This window comes from Xiphophorus maculatus, chromosome 13, assembly GCF_002775205.1.
Source record: "Xiphophorus maculatus strain JP 163 A chromosome 13, X_maculatus-5.0-male, whole genome shotgun sequence".
In the NCBI taxonomy this organism is placed as follows: domain Eukaryota; kingdom Metazoa; phylum Chordata; class Actinopteri; order Cyprinodontiformes; family Poeciliidae; genus Xiphophorus; species Xiphophorus maculatus.
In genome coordinates this window covers 26,814,389-26,839,689 of record NC_036455.1, presented here as the reverse complement: position 1 = coordinate 26,839,689, position 25,301 = coordinate 26,814,389, and the positions used below count along the sequence as shown (strand labels likewise).

Below are 25,301 nucleotides of genomic sequence, written 5' to 3'. Positions count from 1 at the left end.
TGTGATTGATAGGGTTGAAAAAGTATGTTGAAACTGCGTATTTATTTTAACTGAGGTTACAGCATCAGTTAAAAAATCTATTCACCTTCTTGAATGTTTTACCCTTTTTGCCATTTTCACAAATCAATTGTGAAAAATAAATAGAAAAGCATCTATTAATGTCAACGTTAAAACAGGTTTCTACATAACAAGGTCAAATAGGAATATTAAATGAATTGTAACATAAAATAAGTGATATAGACATTTTATTCACCCCTTTATGGTGTCTGATCAAATTAATAGCAAGATTTTTTGAAAAACAATAAAACCCAATATAATAATAGTAAGCAGGGCATGAAATCTTTCATTCACATAAAAAAAACACAGCCCAACGATTTGCTGTGGCCTCAGGAGGAGTCTGTGGAGCTACAGAAATGAGGAATTCAGACCAAAGCATTGTTGATCTACTTTATATAAACCATAAGTGAATGGTTTGCATATGAAAAGGAAGGAGTTTAAAGCATGACATGTCCACTTCAGGTTATTTTGTGAAGAGAAATTTCAAAAATTTGTGGGCATTCAAAGCTGGCTGAGACATATCCCTAAAAGACTTGCAGCAGTAATTGCAGAAAAAAGTTGTTTAGTATTGATGGTGCTGGATAATGCAAAAAAACTGAATACACTATAGGTTGTGGTCATAATGTAACAAAATCAGAAAAAGTTCAGTGTGTATGAATACTTTTGTATGCCACAATATCGTATGAAATGTATACTGTATATGTATATATATGATATAATTGAATTGAATCACATACCTTAATAAGAATGGTAACCCTTACATACGCAAAAGTCTAGTTTTCACATCGGATGACTTGTGCAATTTGTCCACTGGACAGGCTAAGTGGAAATTCAAATTCAGTGCAGCTGCAACACATCGCCCGTATATCTTAACCTGTAGACTGAGATGTATATCAGTATTGGGCAAGGTTAGGGTTTGGATTAGGCCACTCAAGTTAATAAATTCCAATAAAGACTGAAATGCAAACTCATATGTATGTGAGTGTTGGTGATGATGGGTGTAGGAGAGCTCCAAGTAACCAGTCCAAATATGATATATTGAACATCTATTTATTTATTCTTTTATCAGTCACTGAGATTACATCACCCCAAAACAATCTTTTAAGTGACAAATAAAAAAAAGCTAAGTCATGAATTCTAACCTCTGAAGAGTTTATATGATTGAGTTCCACCGGTGCATTTTATGAAAAGTGATTCAGACCAAACAGTTTGTACAACATATGAGAATCTTAACATTTTCTCTTCTTCAAAGCCTTGTGCAAACTGAAAAAAAAGTTTGGTGACTAATTAAGAAATGCGTGATTGTTACCAGAAAAAAACAACTTTAAAATAAAGTGACATTATAGAATCTGAAAAAATACTCCAGCTGTGCTAAACTAGCCTTAGCAAAATCTGACTGAGACACTTTCTTGTTCTCACTTCCTAAACTGATTCCTCAGCTAGTAGTTATACAGTTAATACTATTGCTGAATCTAAGTTGATCTTAAAATAATTATGAATATGTATATGTAGCCTAATCACTTTAAAAATGAAGTATAGTTCAAAACTTAACTGGCATGGCTTAGCAGATGCTGCTCCAACGTTTCCTCCAGTACTCATCCTTGGACTGAGCATAAATGCTGCTATGTAAGGCTGCCTCTAGCTCTAGAACAGGGGTGGGCACTCCTGGTCCTCGAGGGCCGGTGTCCTGCAACTCTTAGATGTCTCCCTGGTCCAACACACCTGAATCCAACAGCTGAATCTCCTCCTAAGTGCAGTCAAGTTCTCCAGAGTCCTGTTAACGACCTCATTATTTGACTCAGGTGTGTTGAAGTAGAGATGCATCTAAAAGTTGCAGGACACCGGCCCTCGAGGACCAGGAGTGCCCACCCCTGCTCTAGAATCAACCCCCACACATATGTATGAGTGGCAACAACATTCTCCTATCACACTTCAAAGCCAAACATGCAGATTTCTGTAAAAACATAACTTCTTTTTACACATTACCTGATAAGAGAAGCTGGGTTTGCAGTGGAAAGTGACAATGATTTGCATCACCTACATCACAACTAATGTAATAATACGACTTGAGACATTATTTCCAATGTAACTCTTAGTTGATTCCCATTGGTGGCTAAAGAGGCATTTGATTCAAAAAGGAAGTCTTTCAGAAATAACATTTGATCATTCTTCAGTGAAAAAAGCGGCCATCTTTATCTGCTTTGGTTAATACATTGAACAGTTGGGTAAAGAGAGCAGTAGATTGAAATGATGGATTCAGTAAAGAATGGCAACATGTTTTTCATCATGTGCAGTTTGACCCTGTATAAAGGAGGAGACCAGGGAAAAGGAAAGTCAGAAATACTCATTTAAATGGAATCTATCAAGGCAAAGAACCTGTAAGATAAAGTCTTCCTGTGCACTCAGAACATATTGTACTGTATATAATATACATGAATAAAAATATATAGAAAAGTGAATTTGAGTGTAAGAGTAAAAAATAAAGGGATGCTGCAGATGTAGCATACTATTGTCCTTATCTTACACTGTGCTATAACATATATTGTATGCTGAATTAACTAAATATTCTATATTATAGAACAGAATAAATGTCTGGCAAGGTTGTGTTTGGTGGAGAAAGTTTAGCGAAGACGAGTGATTTCCCAAGTTAAGAGTTCTGGGTTATCAAGCTGTTTGTTTAAAACTTCTTTAGTCCAGAAGGAATTCTCAAACCTGGGAAGGCTGCATGTCACATTTGCAACTGCAGCTTTGTTGTAATTACATTTCACTCTTCGCTGAGTATGGCATTGCAGAAGGAAGTGTGCTGTTTAAATTAGTTATGAGTTTTGGGTTACTTTTAGGGGTGCACCAATTGCAGTTTTCTGACTGATCACAGATTGGTAGTCTTTAAGAAACCTGACCTGGCCATTTCAATTTTGGCCGGTACCGATTTTTTTGTCTGAAATGTTGTTAAATATAGCAAGAAAGTCACTGATTTGGCAACAGTAGAGTAACTATTCTTAATTGCAAACATGCAGACATGATCTGGTGGGCCAGTCTGTCAGTCAAACCTCTCATGTGGCAGAGTAAAAGAGAACAGTGGCTGATTTTTAGACCTTTACCGAGATAGACAAGATCAGTGGACAAAATCAGCTTCATATGTAAGTATCGGTCGATCACGGATCGCTGAAAATGAGGGAAATCAGGCCTGAGTTATTGGTACACCCCTAGTAACTTTAACAGTAAGTTGATATACTTTAGAATATAATTTAGAAATCCCAACAAATAAGTATTTTTTCTACAATTAAGGTACAAAAATTATCTTCCTTCTTGACTAATAAGACATAGTTTGGGTTTTGAGAATACATTAATAGCAACAATTTTAAATGTTGATGAAGCATTTAACTTTTTCCTCTTGTAAGATTTAACAAGAAGAATAAGTTCACATCCCACTATAAGAAAGCTTCTTGTCAGTTTTACCTTGAAGAATTGAAGCAGAAACATCTTACTTGAGCCTCACAAACATGGAGAAATAGACCCAGAAGTATACTTAAAGGATACTTCAAAGAGGGAAAGTAACACTTTGACACTTTGATAGTATACTTATTTGTCATATATCAGAAGTCTGCAAATGACAAAAAGCAGTAGAAAACAGCCCGTTTAATTTGGTAACATATTAGTTGGCTGGTTAATATGTTACCTTAAAGCTAAAGTTAAAAGAATTGATCCCATAGCAGTCATTGTTAGCTAGACCATCAAACTAAAAGGAAGAACACAGTGGATAGACTTCTGTTTGGAGACTTGCACCAATCACTTTCAACAGATTGTTTTCTAAACGCAAGCAAGTTCAAGGAATAGCTCAGAATAGCAGTCACTGAAAAAAGACCTGAATGAACCATCAAATATTATCTCAGACCTTGTCAAGATATACGTTGATTCCAAAAAAATATCTCATGAACATTACATCGTTTCAAAAGTCCTGAAAATGATCCAAAACACTGCAGTAACCATGCCAGACCTACAGGTGGCAGTGCAACACCGCCATGACAAGAAACCCAAAACAGAGGAATGAACCTGAGCGTCACATGTTGATGTTCTTGAGGTTGAAAGTTACGTCAGAGCTGGGGTAATGACGTCGCAATCTTTAGCAAAATGTTTAGTGGTTATCGACATGAAAACTCAAAGGTGGCATAAGGGGAAACACCAGGTTGGCACTGAAAGACCTTTTCAGATCTACAGTTGTCGCCGCAAAAAAATATTGTTTCGCGGCTCCTAAAGCAGGGTTTTTATTAGAATGCAAAGCTGAAACAATAACAGCTTCTTATGTACTTTGCGTGATGTTATTCCTGTGTGAAGAGCAGTGGAGTAGAAACTTGCTGTTAGCTTGCTAACAGGCAAGCTAACAGGTTCCTGAATATGTCAATGTTAATATGTTCTTTATTCAGCATAATTAGCTTATATTCACACCTTTTAGTACATGAAGTGAGTTTGCTCAGAACTGTGTAGACCCACCCACAGAAGATACCTACAGGATTCTCTACGATGTAAGATTTGACATTTTGTCAATGTAAATGTTGCAAAAGGTGTGCTAATTTTATGATGATAGAACGAAAAACTTTAAAAATAAGTAGAGCAAGAAAAGGTTTTGTAGCCATGTAACAAGTGAGAGAAAACAAGTTTCATAGAGGGTGAGAAGCCTAATGAGAAATTCACCCACCAAGTAACACTGCCTCCACTTGGCGAGTTGAAGTTACTGCACCCTATAAAGCCATTCGCTTTCAACTGTGTCTTTCGGAAAGGGCTTAAAAGAGAGCTGAAGGAGTTTTTGTTCGAGTTACTTACTCTTGTATTTTTTGTAAAATGAAAATGGTTGGAAAATCTTTCCAAAAAGTGTAACCTTCAGTTTTTCCCAATTAACACAGTGGGTGGGAACAAAAACACCAAACAAGTCTCACAGCATCTCTCACAATTTTCTCATGATTCCAGTTTCCTCTCAAAGTCATCCGTGCAAATAAAACTGTTGCAGTTTTGTCAATATTACCCTAAGTTAGTGAATGCTTATAGAAGAAACAAAAAAAATTATTTTCCTTTACCAATTCTTAGTGAGACATTAATAGTGTCCATCATATTACTAGTGTTATTTACAGATGCCTTAAATGGAACCATGAACCTTCAGTACCATGGTCTATTTGTATGTAAACATCTTAACTACAAATATTCTCAGATTTTGATGGTATGCATCCATTTACAAGATGATTAAAGGTTTAAAATCGGTTTGGTGTTAGTGCACACAGTTTACAATAACAGGAGGAGCAGCACACCGATTTAGACTTATTGCAGGATGCTGTGTCTCTTTACACTATCAACTCCAACAGCTTCCTGTGATCTCTTTGTACGCCATCTCTATAGTTTTTATTATCTACGAGAGTTACAACAGAGTGTAGGCAAAACATTGCACAAACTTTGACAGGTAGACCTTACAATCATAAGTCCAGTTGCTCCTGTACTGAGAGAAGGGCATATGGCTAGGTTCTGTTTTTCACATTGGGTAAAGCTCTGTGCACCTGGTGTTATGCTTCACTATATAGATTCCACCTGCCAATAAGACTGGAATGCACATTTCCTTGCAATAATTTCAGCTCTTAGAGTGACCCAAACAAAGACAAGGGCACAAGTCACAAAGTAAGGAAGGAACAGTGGCTACATCACAGGGTGCTGACCAGGAGTGGTCTGGTTTCTATGGATGGCCGCAAGACAAAGTGAGATCTCAGTGCGATGGGACAGTTTATGAACACAAAGTATCAACAGTTAGCAGTGGCAGCCCTTCTCGGGGGAAGCAGTCGCAAGTTCCTCTTCATCATCACCCGGGTAGAGGACCTTTGCAGTGAGGCCACTTTTAACGCCATCCCAGCCATCACGGGTAACGATCTCCCCCATCTTCATCAGCTCGAAGATATCTCTGGTCAGCAGCTCGAATGCCCGGTCCACATTGCTGTTGCACTTAGCCGACGTCTCGATGTAGCGGATTCCCAGATCGGCGGCAAGCTGCTCGGCCTCATCCCGGCTCACCTTGCGGTCCTTGTTGAGGTCGCTCTTGTGGCCGATGAGAATGTAGACCATGTGGTGGGGCAGGATGTGCTCGCTCACCTCCTTGTGCCATTCTCTCACATGGTCAAAGGTCTTGCGGTTGGTGAGGTCAAAGACTAGAAGTCCCCCAACAGAGTTGCGGTAGTATGATGTTGTGATAGACCTAGAGAAAAATGAAATTATTGATTAATCCATAACTCAGAACAAATTTATTCTTCGTCAAAGCAGAGCTTATGTATTGGTGTGCTGTAGAAAACAAACTGCCTTCTTTCACTCCTAAAATGAGTGAAAGAAAGTCTAAGAAACTTATTTGAGGTAGGGGGTTTAGGGAAATTAAAAAAAGTCACGTTGTCTAGTAATAGACAAATCAAAGTTGTGCAGAATCCACGTCAATAGTTTCCTCAGCTCCATTTCTTGAGAGACACATACATTTCCTGCACTACCAATCCTGCTTTTAGTGTAGGTCTGAGATTGATGTCTCTTCTGGGATTCTCCAAACAAGTCAAGGACAATCCAATTCAAGGATTAAGTTCTTGTCAGATCAAGTGTTGAGTCAGGTCTAGAGCTGGTTGAGATCACACCAGTCCCTGTCTCAATATTTTAAAACATCAGAGACAAGCTGTAGGCCAACTCATTCGATTTTGGAAGCCATTTTATCAGGTCTGAATGAAAAAATGTAACCAGCCTGTGTTGTGTGGGTTTCAAAGGAAATTCGTAATCAGCTTTGATAAAGACGGCATGATCTCACACTAAGAAACTATGAAAAATCCAACCTCTAATTAGAGAATGTTTATTCAGTGGGGATAATAATCTAAATTAAGAAATAAAATCTTACCCACACTGTCAGTTAATGGAGTTTTTTTTTTCTGCATGAAGGTTCTGGCAATGCTTTTTCTGAGAGGATTTTTTGGACTCAGGCTTCTTTTTGTGTCTTTTTCCATTCCACTGGTCTGAAACCAGATCATTCATGTTTACTCCCAGTCGGTCGGGACAGTTGCCCTCTCACACTGAGCCTGGTTCTGGTGCTGCTGGAGTTTTCTTCCTGTTAAAGGGGAGTTTTTTCTCTCCACTGTCACTATGTATGCATGCTCTGTATGAAGGATTGCTGCAGTCAATGACACAACACTGCATGCTTGTCCAGGAGGAGTGAACGCTACATGTCGATGACGCCACATAATCTGCAGAGTTTCCTCCGACAAAATTAATTTTACAAATTTGAATAATAAACTGAATTTGATGACGCTGATAACTAGGATCAGTTCAAACATATGTACTTGGCTTTTATTCTGACTGTATGATTGGATTGAATTGCCTTTACTTTGTAAAGTACCTTCGGGAAATGCTTCTTTTGAACCAGCACATTATAAGGTAAATAAACTAAATTGAATAAAATTAACATTGAATGAGTCTTTTCTGTTTGACATAAAATTAACATCCTCATGCATACTTTATGACCTTTAGCCTTTCCTGGTTATCAGGACGCAAAGCAAAAGTAATGTTATGGTAGGAAAACAGAAAATGGAGAAAGAAAACAGATTCCAACTGAGACCTCTAGATAATTCAGCAAGAAGCAAACTTGAATGACCCAGTCAGACACACACCGGGCACCACTACAAGGTGGACACACACCCAAAGTGGGGGTGGATGTAGGATCTAAAGTTTCTACAGGTTGTTATGGAGACACATTGATTTTAAGACAGGGTCAAAGTCACTCTGTGGCCAGCTGTTAATACTAGGTAATTGTGCTGCAAGCTTTTCAGTTGGTTACATTTTTTAAATAAAACAGCAAAAACACATTCACCAAGGTAAGAAGTTCATAGCAGTGTGTAGTTCAACTGGGTGAATGCCATCTGTTGTACCATCTGAACTGGCTGTCATGGTAACGCTACATGTGGTATATGTGTGACTTCACCAGAGTTTCATTATGGCATGTTCCAGCTCTCTGCAGCTTCCTAGTCTGTATTCCTGATATTTATAGTGATTACTGTGTCAGCATTTCCACAATGTAAGATGGCAGCAGGTGTGCTATGCTAAATGCAGCACTACTACGGTTCATAGTTTAAGAATGACATCAATAAATGGGCCTGTGATTTGATGTATGTAGTCTAACAGGAAGAAGTGCAGCACAAACAACATGTTGAGACGCCGTCTGGATGAGATGCTACGTTAGCATCAGCCCTGGTTACTGATAGGGAGACCAGAGAGTCAGAACCAAGCAGTGGTCTTCAACCCTTCATCTCAAACTGAGCAGGTTGGCATGATAAATGAATATAGCTGACTTCCTGTACACTCCCTTGTTCAGCGAATTAATGATATCAATGCATGGATGGATAATTTCCTTTAATTAAAGGCACATCATGACATTTATAGCACAATCAAGTAATTATGTTACTGTAAGGTGTTATAAAAATGCTTCTTAAATATATGACTTAAAGAAATTTTACTTTCTAATTTAACGCCTTGAAATTGGACCTCCTGCTCTTTCCAAAACGCCACCATCAGGAAGTCATCACAGCATGGCTCCTCTATTAACTTTTAACAAGATTTAATATTTTGTTTTGCTCTGAGAAGTAGCTCCTATAATGAGCTCAGCAGATTTGGAGTTCCACCAGGTGTTGCTAATTGCTGTTGGCTAGTCTGAAGGAGCTGAGTGGAGGTTTCTGCTCTGGGAGACAGAAACTCTGCAGCTCAGAGGAGGAGCGAGCTGCAAAGGCGGGGCTAGGTCCGCTCAGGCCTTTTGCACAGCTGAATGGTTGCCATGGAGATTAAAGGATTTCTCAAACATGCGTGAAAGGATCAAGGTAACGCTCCAGGTATGTTTTTGATGATGGAATAAAATTATAGCATGATGTCAAATAATGTCAGTTTTACATGATACTGTCCCTTTTAAACACAAATAAGATAGAAACACATCACTTTGGTGCAAAATGTCAAGCACAAAACTTTAAGCCTTTCTCAGTTCACTGCTAAATGCAGAAATGAAAAATGGAATTTGGTTGTAAAAACAAACAGTGATTCAGTTTGGAAACGTGGATGAATCTTCCTGTTGTCATTCATGTTAAGGTTAACACATTTTCTATCAAAGGGTGACTCTGAAAAACTAAGCCATGTATTTATCACAAGTAGGCTGGACTATTGTAACAGTTAATACAAAACACAGCTGCTGTTCTCACAGGCCCTCAGAGATCTGGATGTGTTACTACTGCTTTACAAACATCGTTACCTCAACCTTACATATGGAGCATATATAAACAATAAAAATACTTCAGATGGGGTTATTTTTGTAAACAGCCTTAAGAATTGACATTAGTGACTTTTTTGAAAAACAAACAAATAACCCCAATTCTTTTCTAACATGGAGTGCTTTCCCCACTGGATTTAATATCATTTCGAGTGAAAGGTTGTATTGTTCTACATTTTTCAGTGTGAGATTTTGCTGCTAAAATAAAAGATGTGTTGTTTTTTTTTACCTCTTTTTCTTAGCAGAGCTGCCATTTTATTCACAGATACACTAATGCATTTGTGGGTTTAAGACTAGTCTGGACAAAGTCAGACTAACAGACATCCTGCAGTGGATTCCACTAACCAATTTTTTTTCCCCCATATTCTATATTTCCATATTCTGGCTGTTATATTTTCCCAACATTAGCAGATTAGCAGGAAGAGGTGGAAGTTATTCTCATTTTACAGGTCAATGCTGCTATGATCCTTACATGTAGAAACTCAAAGGTACATTTCAGAACTGCAGCTTGTTTTGGGGAAAACTGGGAATGTTCTCCAAATATTTGGAGCATTTTTTTCTGCTAACTCCTGCTGTCTATAACTAAAACATCTATGTACCGTTGGCTCTTTCAGAGGACTGCGCCCTGCTCTTCTCTGTGTGTGTGTGTGTGTGGCGGGGGGGGGGGGGGGGGGGGGGGGGGGGGTTAATGTTAACTGATTAATAATTGCACAGCAAAAGGTGCTTAATATGAGATTTATTTTGTTTGTTTGCTTTTTTACAGGTGAAGCTAAAACTGCCAGATGAGGAATTCTGGGAAACAAACAGCCTGAATTCTGTTTTTTCTGGGTAAACAACATTACATGAAAAGAAAAAAAAAAGAAGAAAAAACCGAGTGGATTCCTTGAGCGAAGTGAAGCCTGATGGGAAACACCTTCAAAAGAAAAAGCAGATCTAAGAGCGGAGCTGCTTCTTAAAAACAGTCATTTCTGTCCGACAGCCCAGCAGGCATCACAAGCAGCAACAGCTGGCTGACTGCTGCAACAGTCACACAAATCTAGATTAGCTCTGACTTTGGCGTTGCCCTGGAGACCGAGGGACGGGATGATGGGGATTCAACCCGCGGCCTTAATAACAGTAGACTCCCCATCATCCGCGAATGAAGTGCTGCGTGTCTGCTGCTGTTCCCCCGGCCGGGCCGTCTGTCCTCACAGCCTCGTTACGATTCTCCACACCGAGGCAGAGGGCCGGTCTGGGTGAAAACATGAGCACACAGGGCGAGCTGCCACACGCAGGCCCCGCATTATCGGACCTAAACCTGACTCATGATGGCTGCTGCGTCGCGGCTCAGCACTCACATCAGATCTGATCCCAGTCGTACCTGAACCGCTCCTGTCCGGCCGTGTCCCAGAGCTGCAGCTTGATTTTCACCCCGGGCTCGATGTCCAGCGAGCGGGCGTAGAAATCCACCCCGACCGTGGGATCCGCCACGTCGCTGTAAATCCCGTCCGTGAAGCGCTTCAGCAGCGACGACTTCCCCACGGTGGAGTCCCCCAGCAGGATGATTCGGAACTGGTATTGCCACAAAGTATCCATGGCATGACTAGAGGCAGAGATGCGGCGGTGGAGGAGGTGTTGTGTGTGTGTGTGTGTGTGTGTGTGTCGGGTGGGGGGGATGCTGGGTGGGAAACAAAGCCGTGTGTTTTCCACGGAGCCCCGGCTGCTGCTGCTGCTGCTGAGCGGCCGCAGCAATCATGTGACAGCTTTACCTCTGCTCCACTCCACAGACACAGACCGGAAACAGGAGCAGGGACGGAACGGGCCAGGCGGCTTGTTAACAAAGCCGTATTAGTGGAGTATTAACCAGCTGCAGCCTTTATGTGAAGCCTGTAGCATGATGCTAACACTGCTTTATCTTTATTCCCCCTCTGCTGGTAAACCAAAGGTCTGAGCTCAGAGCCGGAGCTGTCCGCGGTCCTGAAGGCTGATGTCACCCCCAGATTAAAACTGCTGTGGTGGTCACGTGCTGATCGAACTATTATTGGCAATAAAAGTTAGCGATACCTTATACTGCTGTGTTTTATTCTTTGGAAAGTCCAATTCCTGCTGCTTGGAGGTCCCAGTGAGCTGAGCGACCTCCATCGTTGGTCAGTTGGAGGAAGTCTGGAGCCAGCAGGACTCTTCCTGGAGCCGCTGCCTTCTGAACTGAGCCATCAGCTCAGAGCTGAAGGGCTTCAGTCAGGGAGGAGACCAAGAACCTGATGGTCCCGCTGTCAGAACTGTTCCTCTGTGGAGAGAGGAGAAGCTTCCAGAAGGACAACACGCTCCGTGTGCAGGGTGGCCAGAGAGCCAGTTCTTAATAACAGCATCAATGCAGCCAGTCTGGAGTTCACCAAGCGGCACCTGAAGAATCTCAGAACAGGACAAGATTCTCTGGTCTGATAAGGCAAAGGTTGAACTGTCTGGTGTGAACGCCAGAAACATCCTGGATGAAAACCCGCTGCGGAGCGTCCTGACCTCAGACCCGGGGCGACGGACAGCGACTCCAAAGCACATGACCTCCACTTCTGAAAGGCTTCAAAACCAATCTGTGAACGTCCTGGAGGGGCCACATCAGAGTCCAGACATGAATCTGATTGGACATCTCTGGAGAGAGGTGAACATGGCTGACAGACGTCTCCATCCAACCTGGTGGAGAAGATCAGAGCAAACTGCCTGAAGAGAGGAGGGCTGAGCTGGAGCTGCAGGTTGAGACTGGAGGCTGTTAAAGCTGCCAGAGGAGATCAACAACATGCCTGTGTATACTTAGAGTAAATGTGATTTCTTTGGTATTTCATTTAACACAATTAAAAAGGCTAATTAAATAAAAAAAAAAAAAAAAAAATATATATATATATATATATATATATATATATATATATATATATATACGTATATATATATATTAATCGATTCCTTATAGGACTAGAGTTTGACACATCTTCTAATAGATAGATTGAATAAAAGTACTTTTTTCTCTCCCCTTAGAACTGATTTTAAACATTGACGTTCCTCTGTTTATGTGTTCATGCTCTGCTGTTTCTAACCGATTACAATAATTACAAACCCCTGTCTGATGTTTCTCTTTAAGAAAAACAGAACTCTGTAAGGCCAATTCATAACCTTCTATTATGTTACTACTTCTTCTCTCCAGCTTCCATCTCTGCAACTATCAACCCTCACAGTCTTTTGGATGTTATTTGCTACAGGTGTCATTATTACCCCGTTGTTCCTGCCACATCCTAATTATTTTGCTTGGAACAACAAATTTTTCCCTCACATGCTCAGAGGAATGTCTAAGTTAATAATGTACTTCAGGGCCTTTTCCGCTTTTCTATCTACTAATGCATTTCCATCTATACATGATCAGGAATCCAGACAAATAGATTAAAACTGTTTTTATGATTTAGGTGTCACAATATGATATTCTTAGTATTAGATGGAGTCTAGAAGAATTTCCAGATTCTAGTGGAACTTGATAGTCTGACACAGCTTTAGCTTTGTTTATTCCCCTAATACTGTCAACAACTAACATTATAAGTTAATTCAACTGCTGCGTATGTATCCCTGCGCCCAAACTATTCTATTCACTGGTATGATTAGCAGGTACCTTCAGGAAGACAGCTATTTGATCAATTCAAAGGAAAAACACATATCCCATAATGCCTCTGGGTCATGTGACCTACGAAGGCCAATCGGTCAGAGACTACAGCTTGTATAAAAGCAGAGGAGGTGGCGCGTTTCCTTCTCTTTCTTTGAGAACCTACCGGAAGAAGTAGTGCTGTAGTGAAATCAGAAGAAGAAGAGGTTCTGTAGAACTGGTAAGAACCTCGTTGAGTTTAGCTAACATTATGCTGAACTTTAAAAAAAGCAACTAGTTGACTAAGTGTATTTAACTGAGCGCAGGCTTCTAGCTAATGAGCAAGATAGGTAGAGAAGAAGAAGTTACCTCACTTGTTGCAGAGTGTTACATTTTTAAGATTTATTCTCATCTGTATTTATTAATATTGCAGTCGAGGTCTGAACATAGTTTAAACGTGTTTAGCGTAGCTAATTGAAAGTTAGCTATAGCATGACTGCTAACATTGACCCACGTGCTCCGGCCTGCTCATTCCTCACGCGAGGCGGTGCAGTGCTGCACTCATTTTCCGTGCCATGCAGCAACCAGATCCGTTTACCAGTTCCGGTACCCGACCAAAACCCCTCATTCATTACCAGCCCTCAGTACACCTTCAGTTTAAGTCGTTAAATTTACAGTTGATCTGCAGTGCTGCTGTAATGGGCAGGATTAGCATGTGGGGCCAGCCTGATCTGACGGTGGTTTTGCTCTGCCTGCAGCTTGCAGTCTTTTGCCGTCTCTGCAGTTATGGATCTGGACCCAGGACGCAGGTACGTTCTACACGGCAGCCGCTCATCCCGTCCAACACTCAGGCTCCTATCGAAGCCGGTCACGCTCTGCTGTAGCAGCGGCCGGTCAACAGGAAGCCCAGATGAAAACTTTCACCGACGGTCGCTGTTCAGTTGAATAGTAACTGCTCCAGCAACATTTAGGGAAAGGACACCTGGTCTCTGTAGAGGTCATATTGTGACGTCATGTTTCCGTTCTGATCAGGTCTGGGTCAGCGCTGGGGGAACCACGTGCAGGTCCAGGTGAGCCCCAGAACCAGCTGCTCTGGCTAACGGTCCAGGCTGTGATGATAAACTTGCCCTCACTGATTATTGATCTGACTGAGTTTTTGTTTACTGAGCCTAAAGTCTCACAAAACGCATAGAAGTGTTATTTATTAAAAAGCTGACCTAAGTGTTTACGTTTAGGTGATGACCCTGGCTGACGTGAACATGAGCTGGATGGAGACTGTACAGATCCAGGTAATGTTCCTCACCTCTGCAGCCGTTGGCTAACAGCAGCATGCTATCCTAAGGATCTGAGCTGTCTGTGGCTCATGGTTCTCCAAATGCATGCGAGAACATGGGGCGGTCTTTGACTGCTGAGGCCCCTCTGCCTCCAGCAGCCACTCAACCGTCCTACAGGTCAGCAGACGGGTCAGGACCGCTGACTCTTCATTGCTCTCTTTTTCAGAAGGGATAAATGTTGGCGTCCAGGTTGACTGGGAAGTGAGCGCTAGCTCTGCCCTAGCTCTGAAGGTATGAACCAAACACTGCTGTAATGTCTGATCTATGATGACTCTCAAGTGAGCAGACTGTTGGATGAAGCTTGCGGATATGGGACTGAGATCAGACTTAATGTTAGTGCATTTAGATAATGCTGTTTATCAAAATTAAAAATGTTTGTTTCAGATGTGGTGAGAAGATCACCATGGAGACCAGCTGCAGGCCAGGAGTTCAGAAAGCTGCTGCTGCTTTATGGGAATGTGTGCAATGAATCCATGACAAACGGTTGTGAAACTGATGCTGTAAAACTGTCAGCTGTATGGTTGGAATAAAGACCACTGAAAATACTGGACATGTCTGTTTATTTGGTTCTCTACATGCTTTAAAGATGAACAGAAACGTGTAGCAATATTTACAGTAAGGCCACAGGAGGATGGGTGAACCACTCCAGTACGGGATGAGTTTATTGACAGGCTCATACAGAGTTCACACTAAAAGCAGCTGGCACAGCTCATAGCCAGTATCGAAGTTCATGCAGCATCAGTAACAGGTGGGAATCTCTGATATTTCAGAGTCTGGGGTGCTGCTGCCACTCCGGTCACTGTACACGTCCCTGGAAATGAAATGCTTTCAGACTGCAAGCTTTTTCTTTTCATACAAAGAGCAGAAAAGTTGTGGGGTTACCGTGGAGACAGCCGGCAGCCTTTCTGTAGATAACCTTGGAGCTTCCCTGCAGCTGCCAGCAGCAGGCCCAGGTATGGAGGAGACGGCTTGATGGGCCGAGATGTGAACTCTGGGTGATACTGCACTCCAACGAAGTAGGGATGATCTGGAAGACTGAAGCCATTAGAACCTGGAACCAGACTGCTGGAGCTGACCCAACAGGTTTTAGGTTTTACCGTCAAGTTCTATGATCTCCATCCGCTCTCCTTCCACATCCTGTCCAACGAAGCGGAAGCCTTTGTCTTCAAAGTGACTCTTAAGTTCAGGGTTGACCTTAAAACAAGACAGTGTACTATCAAATGAAAATAATGGGCAATTTAAGTGCTTAACAGAATATCACTTCACTATTCTGTTTACAGACTGTGTTGCCAGATTGGGCAAGTTTCCACCTGACCATTCAGATGGCTCAAAGTGTCTGCAATCTCAACGTTCAATGACAAAAGTCACATTTTATACAACTTTTATGTCACTGATGAGACATGCATCAGAATAAGCCAGACATGGTAAATCTGGATGGAAACGATGGCTGAAAATTATGCAAGTATGAAAGCAGTCTGTCAGTGAAACATATCACAATCCCTCCACTCCTGGCTCCAACTCCACATCCAGACTTCTCTGCATTAGTTTCAGGCAGTGCTCTATAAAAGGTATTTTATTTTCATAAGCTCCCTTTGTCTTACGATGTTGTGAGAATACTGTCACCTCTGAATAATTAAAACTGATCCATAAAAGGTTCCTTCCAACATTCCATAAGCAGTATGTCGTCTACATACTACTGCACACGTGGGTTGCTTTGAGGTCACGAACCGTTCAAGCAGAAGTCTGACTGCTGTTGAATTGAGGAAGCAGCATGAACAGCCATGAAAAAACATAATATAAAATCAGAATTGAGCATCAAGATCTACTGTGTGGATGTAGCCTACTTGACTGGAGACCATAACTGCAACATTTGTTACATTTTCAGGTGGTGTGGTTAACCAAAACTTACCTCCTTGCCTGTGGTGGTGCTAGGGCTGGGGGATATGAGGAAAATATAATATCCTGATATATTTTTGCTATATCATGATACACGATATTCTTAAATGAGCTCCAATGTTATTTTAAACTAGACTCCATGCAAGTTCCCGCCCCCATTTCCCTGCTAGACTTAAATGTAAACTCATATAAAACGGAATGCAGTGTTTTGATATGAACTGCCTACACTATGACTAGATAACAAGGTGAGAAATAAGTTTTAACTAAGAAATAAAATAGCGAGGGAGAGGGAAGTAGGTCAGTTATGCTTGACTTTGACAAACTTAACATATAAATGTGGTGTGGAAGAAGGTGTGTTTTGGTTCAGCGTAAAAATAAAAAAGGCAAAAAACACAAACTGACAGATCATCAGTAAAGCAGGTGTTTAAATTATTTAATCAATCACCGCTGTGTTAGCTTGACTAATAGCAGCGGCGGCTAATTTACCATAGCGAGCACTTGTTAATAAAAGCAAAATACACATCAAGTCTAAAAGCATAAAATTGTAATGAACTGAATGTGTGTTCTATGTGGAGGAAATATTTGAGTGTTTTTGGTTCTGAATCTTGATACATAAAGTTGCACTGTTGTCCGTTGCTATGGCAACGAGTCTATGCGTAGGGTAAAGCCGACAGAGAGCGAGAAAAAAAAAAGAATGAGTTCTTTTGAGTTATTTTCCCATTCCATAGCACTAGATGAATCATACCTACGTCTCCAGGTTTCACTTTAACGGATTATTCTACCGCGGCAGCGCGGCTATGAACGGCAAATAAAAGAATAGTCTGATTAGGCGGTGAAATAAATTTGTGGTACAAACTTTTGTGGCAATAGTGTGCCAAATTATTGATGTGGTGTTTCTCTTCGGAACTAGACTAGTTCATCTGATTCCTCTTCAGTTACCGTTCAGTTACCACGGCTCGCCTCAAACTCTCGTTGTCACCATGTTTGTTTTCGCTGTGACTTGTAGAACATTTTCAGGTTGGGAGGCGGGAGGTACTAGTGATGCATTCATAGGGTGTCGGATAAACCATACTCGCAGTGAATTTGACGGCAAAAGTTTATTATTTGAAAGACAATTTATACTCGATGGTTGCGATATAGCTATTTTAACTTTCGTAAGCATAAAATATCGCGATACATCGAGTATACTCAATACATCGCCCAGCTCTAGGTGGGGCTGCACCAAGAACCAACAGTGCAACCACTAGAAGTTCAGATCAGTGAAGAAGATACCGAGCACAGCATAAACAAAAAGATTGTAGCAGTTCCAGGATTTCTCTTTTGTCTTTGGTAAAAGACCATGAGCTATTTCTCTTGATAGCGCTAAGAGGGGGCACGTTTGCTTTACTTGTATTTACCCAGAATGCTCTGCACTGTAGTTCTCTTCCTGCTTTTGGAGCGCTCCACTTAGACATTAGAACCACCCCAGAGTTCACTTCAACCAAACCCACATGTAGGTTTGTTGGCGGACCAGAGTTCACTTTTTTTGTTTGGTTCAGTTATACATTCACACCTCCCCAAACCAACCGGACAATCTAAGCAAACTGGCTGGTGTGAATGCACCTTTAGCCTTCTTTCAGCCAGCTGACCACCAGAGTGCAGCAGCTGGTAAGGGCCAAACAGCTACTTCACCTCATAGAAAAGACTTAGTATGGTAAAACTGCTGTGGTTTTTACCTCAAAGCGATGTCTGTGCCTCTCCTCCACATATTCTGCGTCTCCATAAAGTTTCCCTAGAAGACAGAGCAGACATTAGCAACAGCAGCAATAATTAACTACCCGCCAACGAGCAATTAGAGGCTCCCTACGCATAATGCTGTTGCTGGTTTTGAAAATGGTCCGCCTCTTCCCCAGCCTCATGGTTCCACCCATCTGCCCTGGGTTGTGCTCTGGCATGTCAATCACCTGGGAACATGACAGCCAACAATTAGTCTGATCCACAGGAGGCGAGGCAGCCAGAGATTACTGCTGAACAGGAGGAAGACCCACCACAGGATGCTTTGACTCTGGGTCGAACTCAGTGGAGTTAGCATCTACAAGTCACACAGAATGAGAGCTTATTGGGTTAGTTACCATCTAGGTTGGTTAAATGTTTGACTTTATAAAACGTGACACCACCAGTCATACCTGGCCAGCCCAGCACATTCCTGGCATATTCACAAACAGCCAGCTGCATTCCAAGACAGACCCCTGCAGAGGAACAACCAGTCAGTCAGAGCTCAATGTGTTTTATTCTAATAAACCGGTGACACAGGATGGTCCAGTCAGTCAGTGACCTCTCACCTAGGAAGGGTTTCCTCTGCTTCCTTGCCCAGTTGATGGCGTGAATCTTCCCCTCAGTTCCTCTAACACCGAAACCCCCCGGAACAAGAACGCCACTAAACACAGGAGGACATTAAATGTGTGTCCTTTAAACTTGGAAGCTGAGTTCACTGTAGATAAATGCAGGGAACTCACTCAGCGCTACAGAGTTTCTGCCATGCATCGTGGTACTTCACCGGTTCCTCCTGCAGGGTGGTCGGCTCTAGAGACGCCGAATCGATGTACTGAAAACAAGAGGCGCCATTTAGACAACAGTCCAGGCTGGGATTGCCATATGAGGGGCAACAATGAGGGGCTGTGTGAAATGTTTTACAGCAGGCTCTAGGAAAATCCAATTCAGTCAAATATACTTTATTTGATTTGACTTTTTATCTAAGTTAAAAAGTCAAATTCCTACGAACTTGGAGCCGAAATGGGGCCCCGTGTTCATCTCAACATCAACCTGATGCTGCGTTCCAGCTGTAGTCAGAACTGGGACAATCAACCTGAACACCCTCTGATTTTCCACTCGGAACGTGGGAGAAACTCTTACTGAAACCAGTTAGGAGTTGTAAGGCCAACCGCTCCTAGCATCAACAGTAGCTAGCTGTGGTGGAAACATGTTTATTTTATAAGACACACAAGTAAGAGTGTGTCTATAATCAGTGTGATATGAAGCACTTGCAACTCTAAACTGAACAGATAAAAAAAATGTTTGCTGATGAAAAGGAAAGCTTAAAATTATATTTCTATCAACATAAACTGCGAACAATTTATGTTGGTAGGTGTCGGCCATGTTGAAATTCAGACTTTGCTGTTACCTCAGGTCTGACATCAAACGCAGCTCAGAGTTCCAACTTCCCAACTAACTGGAACGCAGCACAGGAATGAGAGGAAACTTTTCTGACTAAAGATTAAACTATCCCCACTAATATGGCAATAGTTTGTTTGAATACATTAAGCTTCATGATATCCATGCATTTGAGCTAACCAGTGCAAACATCCAACTTTAAGCGAACACATCAACCTCCTGTGATGACTGAAACTCCTGACAGGTTCACAGTGGGAGTGAACACACCTTAACCTCCAGTCTGTGGCTGATGGCCAGAGCAGAATGTTCCAGAGCCTTTATAACTGAAGCATAGGAATCTGAGAACTTGGTGTACTTCCCCACCAGAGCTATGGAGCACTGCTCCAGCAGTCTGTCGGACCTGCAACCACACCATCAGAATCAGTACACCACCTGACTCTCTGAAGAACAGCAACCCAGATTCCTCCAGAACCCCTCACTGCCCACCTGTCTGACATCTCCTTCCACTTGGTGAGCATGGTCCTGGACTTGGTCTCGATGGGCATGTTGAGTCGGCTGCTCAGGTAGCCCACCACGCCCTGATCCTCCAGCAGAAGGGGGACTCTGTAAATGGACGAGACGTCATGGACGCAGATGACCTGCAGAGACGGGAGAGGTTTATAACTGCAGAAGAACAGAGAGACTCAGGCCGCAGCGCTCCACCTACCTGCTGAGGCTCCACGTGGCAGAACATGGAGATCTTCTCTTTCACGGAATTCTCCAGAGCGGTGGTGCAACGACACATGATCTGGAAAAGGTGGGACAGCGCAGATGAGGCGGGACGTCCTCAGAAAGGCTAAGACTACAACTGAATGCTAGAGAAGCTCATCCAGTGCTGGTACAGTCACACTGGTTGACCTTTTATCTCTAAAACGTCTCATTTACAGCTGTGTCAGTGTTGGACCTGCTGGTTTTGCTCTGATTAAATGACTTTTAATGAAGGACCTGCTGTCATCCTGAATCAGCACCGCTGGTCTACAACGTTTCAACTGTTCATGTGACGTTGGAGGTTTCAGCGTGTCTCGATGGGCATGTTGTTCTTTGACATGGACACAAGGCAATAAATCGATTTTAGAGATTAATTGAATTTGCTGTTTATAGGAATTTGAGTTTTAGTGAAAAATAGATTTTTGAATTACTCTGGCTTCTGTAGTTTACAGTTTCCATAGGTAAGACGGAATTGACCCCTCAATCCACCAAGCTGGAGTGCTGGGAGTCAATCCACCAATCAACCCAACATTCTGACTTATCCACTCGTAGCTATTATATACTATAATAGTCTGAAAAACATGACAGGCAATGGAGAAAACGGAATAAATTGAAAAATATGACTCAAACAGAATATAAAGATAGCTATGCAGCACTAGGAGAGACTAAATTAAACTTTTCTGCACTTCAAGAGACTCCAAGTTCACAACAGAATGTGTTTAAGGGCAGAAAAAAGTGGATTTTGGATGATATGTTCCCTTTAAGAAAAGAAAGAAAGAAAAAAAGAAAGCCGGCAGAGAGACATTGGACTCTCTCTGACTTTAAAGCCTTTGAGAGTTTGGGGTCATTATTAAAACAGAGAACCAATGAAGAAAAACCCAGTTCAACTTCAAATCAGAGCTGTAATGATTCATCAAATGTATAGAGTACCTTTATTATTAAGATTCCTCGAGGCAAATTACCTGCCTCCAAGCTTTGTTAAATTAGGTTTAGTGCCATGTGTTGTTGATTATTTATGTCGCACTACTCTCTCACTTCCACCAATGTGATAAATGCTAAGTGCTGTTAGCACAACGTAGGGTCACTGACCTAACAACCATTTCCACCCAGACATATCTGCCTTTAACCGTTTTTTGTTTTATTTTATCACATTTTTATTTGATTACTTGTCAGAATAATTGATAGATTACTCGATTACTAACATAATTGTTTACACCAGCCCTACTTCAAACTACTGCTGCTAAGATGCGGCTAGCCACAAAAACCATTGTACTGTAACCTGGACTCTTCTAATGGAGGACATGCTTCTGTTAACTCACCAGGTCAGGAGAGAGGCCCAGGCCCCTCAACTCTCTCACGCTGTTCTGTGTTGGTTTAGTCTTCTGCTCTCCTGTCGCACTGGGCTGTCCACAACACACACACACACACATGAGGAAGAAGCAGTGGGTTGTGTGAGCAGCAGGGTTCCCAATGAAATGGCGCGAGGTGGTTAGCGGTTTGCGTCCTACCTGTGGTATCAGACTGACGTGGATGTTACAGAAATTCTCCCTCTTCACTTTAAACTGGAACTGCCTGAACGCCTCGATGAAGGGCATGCTCTCAATGTCGCCGACGGTTCCTCCAAGCTGCAAACGCAAACGGAGATCAGAGTTGACCCTCCCAACAGGCTTTTTAACTCCGTAGGCAGAAACAGCCATCAAAATCCCTGCAATAAAACCCAAAAGCTGCAAACTGCAGAGCTTACCTCTATGACGCAGACTTGAGGTTCCGTTTCATCACCGTCGACGGGAACTTTGGCCTGTTTCACCACCCACTCCTGGATGGCATCTGTGATGTGTGGCACCACTGGAAAACAAAGTGCAGCAGGAACGTTAGTGTGGCCCAGATCCGATCACTCGGAATTCCTGCTCAGGATCAAAACATGCTGATCGTGAGCAACATGTCAATATTTCAGAACCACAGACTGGTTTAGTTTTTCACATGCAGGAATTCTGCAGGTCGCTCAGCCGGTTGAGGACAAGAGACTGTCGACTCAGTGCACCAATGATGGACAGGGACATTTCTAAATTCCTTTAAACCTTCCTGAATATAGAAACACAGAAAACTCAGAATCTTCATACATGATTGAGACAATAAAACATTTTCTTAAGTATTTTTTTGAAAACATGTGGGCAGCTGCCCTCTGATGCCGCCTCTAGATATTTTGGGGCACCAAACTATCTAGAAAATAAAATATATCTCATCTGTCAGTTGAAAAAGCAACTGAACACGTTTTCTCCTACTTGTATGTATGTGTAGTGGAATAAGTTTTTCTTAGTTGCTGTAGAGTAATGGGAGACTACATTACCAGCTTTCTGATGCAAAAAAATTACAATAATCAGATAACTGCTTGAATTCTAATTAGTTGGAATGGGCAGAAGTAGGGGCTCGCCCATTCCTGCAAGAACCATAAATGCGTGCATATTTATATTCAGAGTTAGGGACAGTGATTAATCAGGGCGCTATAGTCTGATTAGATTTTTTAATGGATTAACAGCAGCAGTTTTAACCCTGGACTCATTTACCCTGCACCGTCTTGCCCAGGTAGTCGCCCCTCCTTTCTTTGTTGATAACTGACTGGTAGATCTTCCCGGTCGTCAGGTTGTTGTCTTTTGTGAGCCGGATGTCGAGGAAGCGTTCGTAGTTGCCCAGGTCCAGATCCACCTCGCCGCCGTCGTCCAGCACAAACACTTCACCTGGACACGGACAATGTGAGACAATCGTACGCCACGGCGGTAAACTGTCGGGCCTGCGGACGTACCGTGCTCGTACGGCGAGAAGGTTCCGGCGTCGATGTTGATGTACGGGTCGATCTTGATGGCGGTCACATGCAGGCCGCAGGACTTGAGGATGGTGCCCACGCTGCTCGCGATGATCCCTTTGCCGATGCCAGAGATGACGCCGCCAGTTACCAGGATGTATTTCATCATGGTGCTTTACTGCCTGGAGACGGAATCAGACATGGTTCTCATTCCAACGTTGTACTTTACAAGTAGCAGACAAACTGGTAAATAACACTGACTTAACACCAACGACACAAAGTAAGTTTATTGAACATAAGACTGGGCAGACAATAGGTCAAGGACGTGCTAATGCTGTTGAGGACGCCGCCTCAAGCTCTAACACAATAATTGGCTTTTAAAATAATGTACTTTAACTTTATTAAATTATTTAGAACTTTTATCCCTTTACCATTTTTTATGCCAATCTATTAAAAAATACCAGGAAAGCATCTTTCAGTTTTCTGCTATTTGCTTTAACGAAATTATAAAGTCAGCCCCCCAATAAATAAATAAATATCCAAATGCTCCTGGAGTAGGTAATGCAAAATGTATCCAAGTGTCTTTATTCCCCACAAATTGAGGCCAAAGGAATTAGCAAATTTGATTTATTGAGGTAAAGGTACAGTAATGCTTAACAATAGCGACTGTAAACTGGTGTTTATCTGATAAAATAGCTGGGACTCGGTAAGAATCCAATAGTCGAACTTTGAGTTGTAGGGTTTTACTTGCTGCTGTTGTGCTGGGCTGCATGTTACAGTGCATCATGATGCTGAATATTACGAAAATAACCCGTTTTGAACGGCTGATAACAGCGGATCTACGTAAACAACTTTCACAGATTTCAATGTAACCTGAGGGGCCAAAACGGACCCGAAAGTCTTTAGCCTTAATGTTCAGCCTTAATACATCAGCTTTGCATCTTGCTGCTCGTTCTGATGTAATCGTTTGTTTTGAGATAAATAACTTTTTAAAAACTTATTTCCAGTGTCTCTTGCCGGTTAAGGTTTAATTAATTAATTAATTAATTAATTAAAACCAAATAAGGCTCAAAATAAAGGAATACGTTCTAAAACAAAAATAATGCTGCTTAAGCATAAAGATAAAGAAAAAATACCAGCTGGTTATTAACCGGACTTCTGGTCGATAACTCAGGAACTAAATTGATGCGGAATTTCCCGGCATAAAGCTGGGCATCCTTGGGGCGCTCGATTACGTTTGCGTCGCAGTCCTGAAGGGCGGAGAGTCACGCACTATAAAGAAAACGAGGCAAACCGCTCGTCCGAGTTAACCCTGTGGAGAAATATATGTGCAGGACCAACCTAATGCCGCCACTACAGTTAGCTTTTTGCTTAGCAATGCTTCACAGCAGCTCTATAGCGTCACATAGTGAGAAATACTGACAAAACATTTGCGTAAAAACCGTTTAAGTCATAGAAGACAAAACTATAGCTCCGTCTGTAGTCTAGCAAACGAATTGGTGTGTACACTGCTTTCAAACTAAGAGCCAAGTTAAAACACAGATCATTCCCACCAGCGTTACAAACTGTGTAACAGCGTTACAGACATGTAGCACATCTGAACAGCAACTGCAATTGCCTACGCAATTTACGTATTTGGAAATATTTGTATTACTTTAACCGGATGCTTAACCCAAGCAAAGCTTGTAACCCAACTTGATACAAGCTAACCAACAAAGACTGCATCACATTTCAACTTACCGAAAATAATCCTCAACGATGGCGTCCTACTTTAAGAAATAAACAGCTACAAAGAGGCCCAATAGACTTTTACCCGGCGAGTCAGTTTCACGTCCCAAATATTGACGTTTTTCGTAAAAGTGCCTCCTCATTCAGCCATCGACCCCCTCAGGTTGTCTCAACACGTGTTGGAAGCACGATACGGGCTGCTACATCACTGATGACAGTCCTATGCTGCCTTCACGGCCACCTCGAAACTAACGCTGCACGAGGACGTTTTCTGAACACTTATTCTGGGAGGGTTACTGTGGAAACGATTCTAGGTATTACTTTCTGTAGAAATAGCAGACGGACATGCCGTCTGCTGTCAGAAAGCTGTTCAGAACAGAGGAGCGTAATTATGAGTTTAATCAGGAGCAGCGCCAGGAACACGTGGTCAAGTTTTGGAGCAGAATAACCGAGATTTAGCAGGACTGCTAGCTTCTCGTTTCTCTGATTAACGGACAGTAATAAAGAAGAGAAAAACGCTGCGGCTTGTCAGAGTTCTGTTATTATTATTATTATTATTATTATTATTATTATTATTATTATTATTATTATTATTATTATTATTATTATTATTATTATTATTATTCTATTCGATAGTGTAAAACATCGGAACTACATAATATTAGGATGTGATGTGAATTTTAT

General features: G+C 41.9%; 2 protein-coding genes, 1 long non-coding RNA gene and 3 other non-coding genes across 6 annotated transcripts; 4 read left to right on the top strand and 2 right to left on the bottom strand.

The window, feature by feature from the left end:
* Positions 1-1,931: 1,931 nt before the first annotated feature.
* LOC102220727 (ras-related protein Rab-39B-like) lies at positions 1,932-11,504 on the bottom strand. The gene is made up of 2 exons (XM_005813215.2): positions 10,725-11,504; positions 1,932-6,286 (listed from the first exon to the last, which is right to left on the bottom strand). Exons 1-2 carry the CDS (start codon positions 10,937-10,939, stop codon positions 5,845-5,847), a joined length of 657 nt encoding a protein of 218 aa, XP_005813272.1. The 5' UTR covers positions 10,940-11,504; the 3' UTR covers positions 1,932-5,844.
* A 1,623-nt stretch (positions 11,505-13,127) lies between these two features.
* On the top strand, positions 13,128-14,842 carry LOC111610593. The gene is made up of 6 exons (XR_002753734.1): positions 13,128-13,203; positions 13,721-13,771; positions 13,995-14,032; positions 14,198-14,251; positions 14,463-14,527; positions 14,681-14,842. It is a non-coding gene; the product is annotated as an uncharacterized LOC111610593 (long non-coding RNA).
* Positions 13,810-13,946, top strand: LOC111610671. The gene has a single exon (XR_002753765.1). It is a non-coding gene; the product is annotated as a small nucleolar RNA SNORA16B/SNORA16A family (small nucleolar RNA).
* LOC111610666 lies at positions 14,288-14,415 on the top strand. Its single transcript, XR_002753760.1, has one exon. It is a non-coding gene; the product is annotated as a small nucleolar RNA SNORA44 (small nucleolar RNA).
* LOC111610670 lies at positions 14,553-14,623 on the top strand. The gene has a single exon (XR_002753764.1). It is a non-coding gene; the product is annotated as a small nucleolar RNA SNORD99 (small nucleolar RNA).
* On the bottom strand, positions 14,840-24,843 carry ctps1 (CTP synthase 1). The gene is made up of 18 exons (XM_005813214.3): positions 24,630-24,843; positions 22,890-23,071; positions 22,654-22,824; positions 21,834-21,934; positions 21,598-21,714; positions 21,409-21,492; positions 20,049-20,129; positions 19,829-19,980; positions 19,610-19,742; positions 18,688-18,776; positions 18,514-18,608; positions 18,358-18,420; positions 18,220-18,263; positions 18,039-18,135; positions 17,908-17,963; positions 15,394-15,490; positions 15,179-15,323; positions 14,840-15,107 (listed from the first exon to the last, which is right to left on the bottom strand). Exons 2-18 carry the CDS (start codon positions 23,056-23,058, stop codon positions 15,035-15,037), a joined length of 1,767 nt encoding a protein of 588 aa, XP_005813271.1. The 5' UTR covers positions 23,059-23,071; positions 24,630-24,843; the 3' UTR covers positions 14,840-15,034.
* Positions 24,844-25,301: the final 458 nt, after the last annotated feature.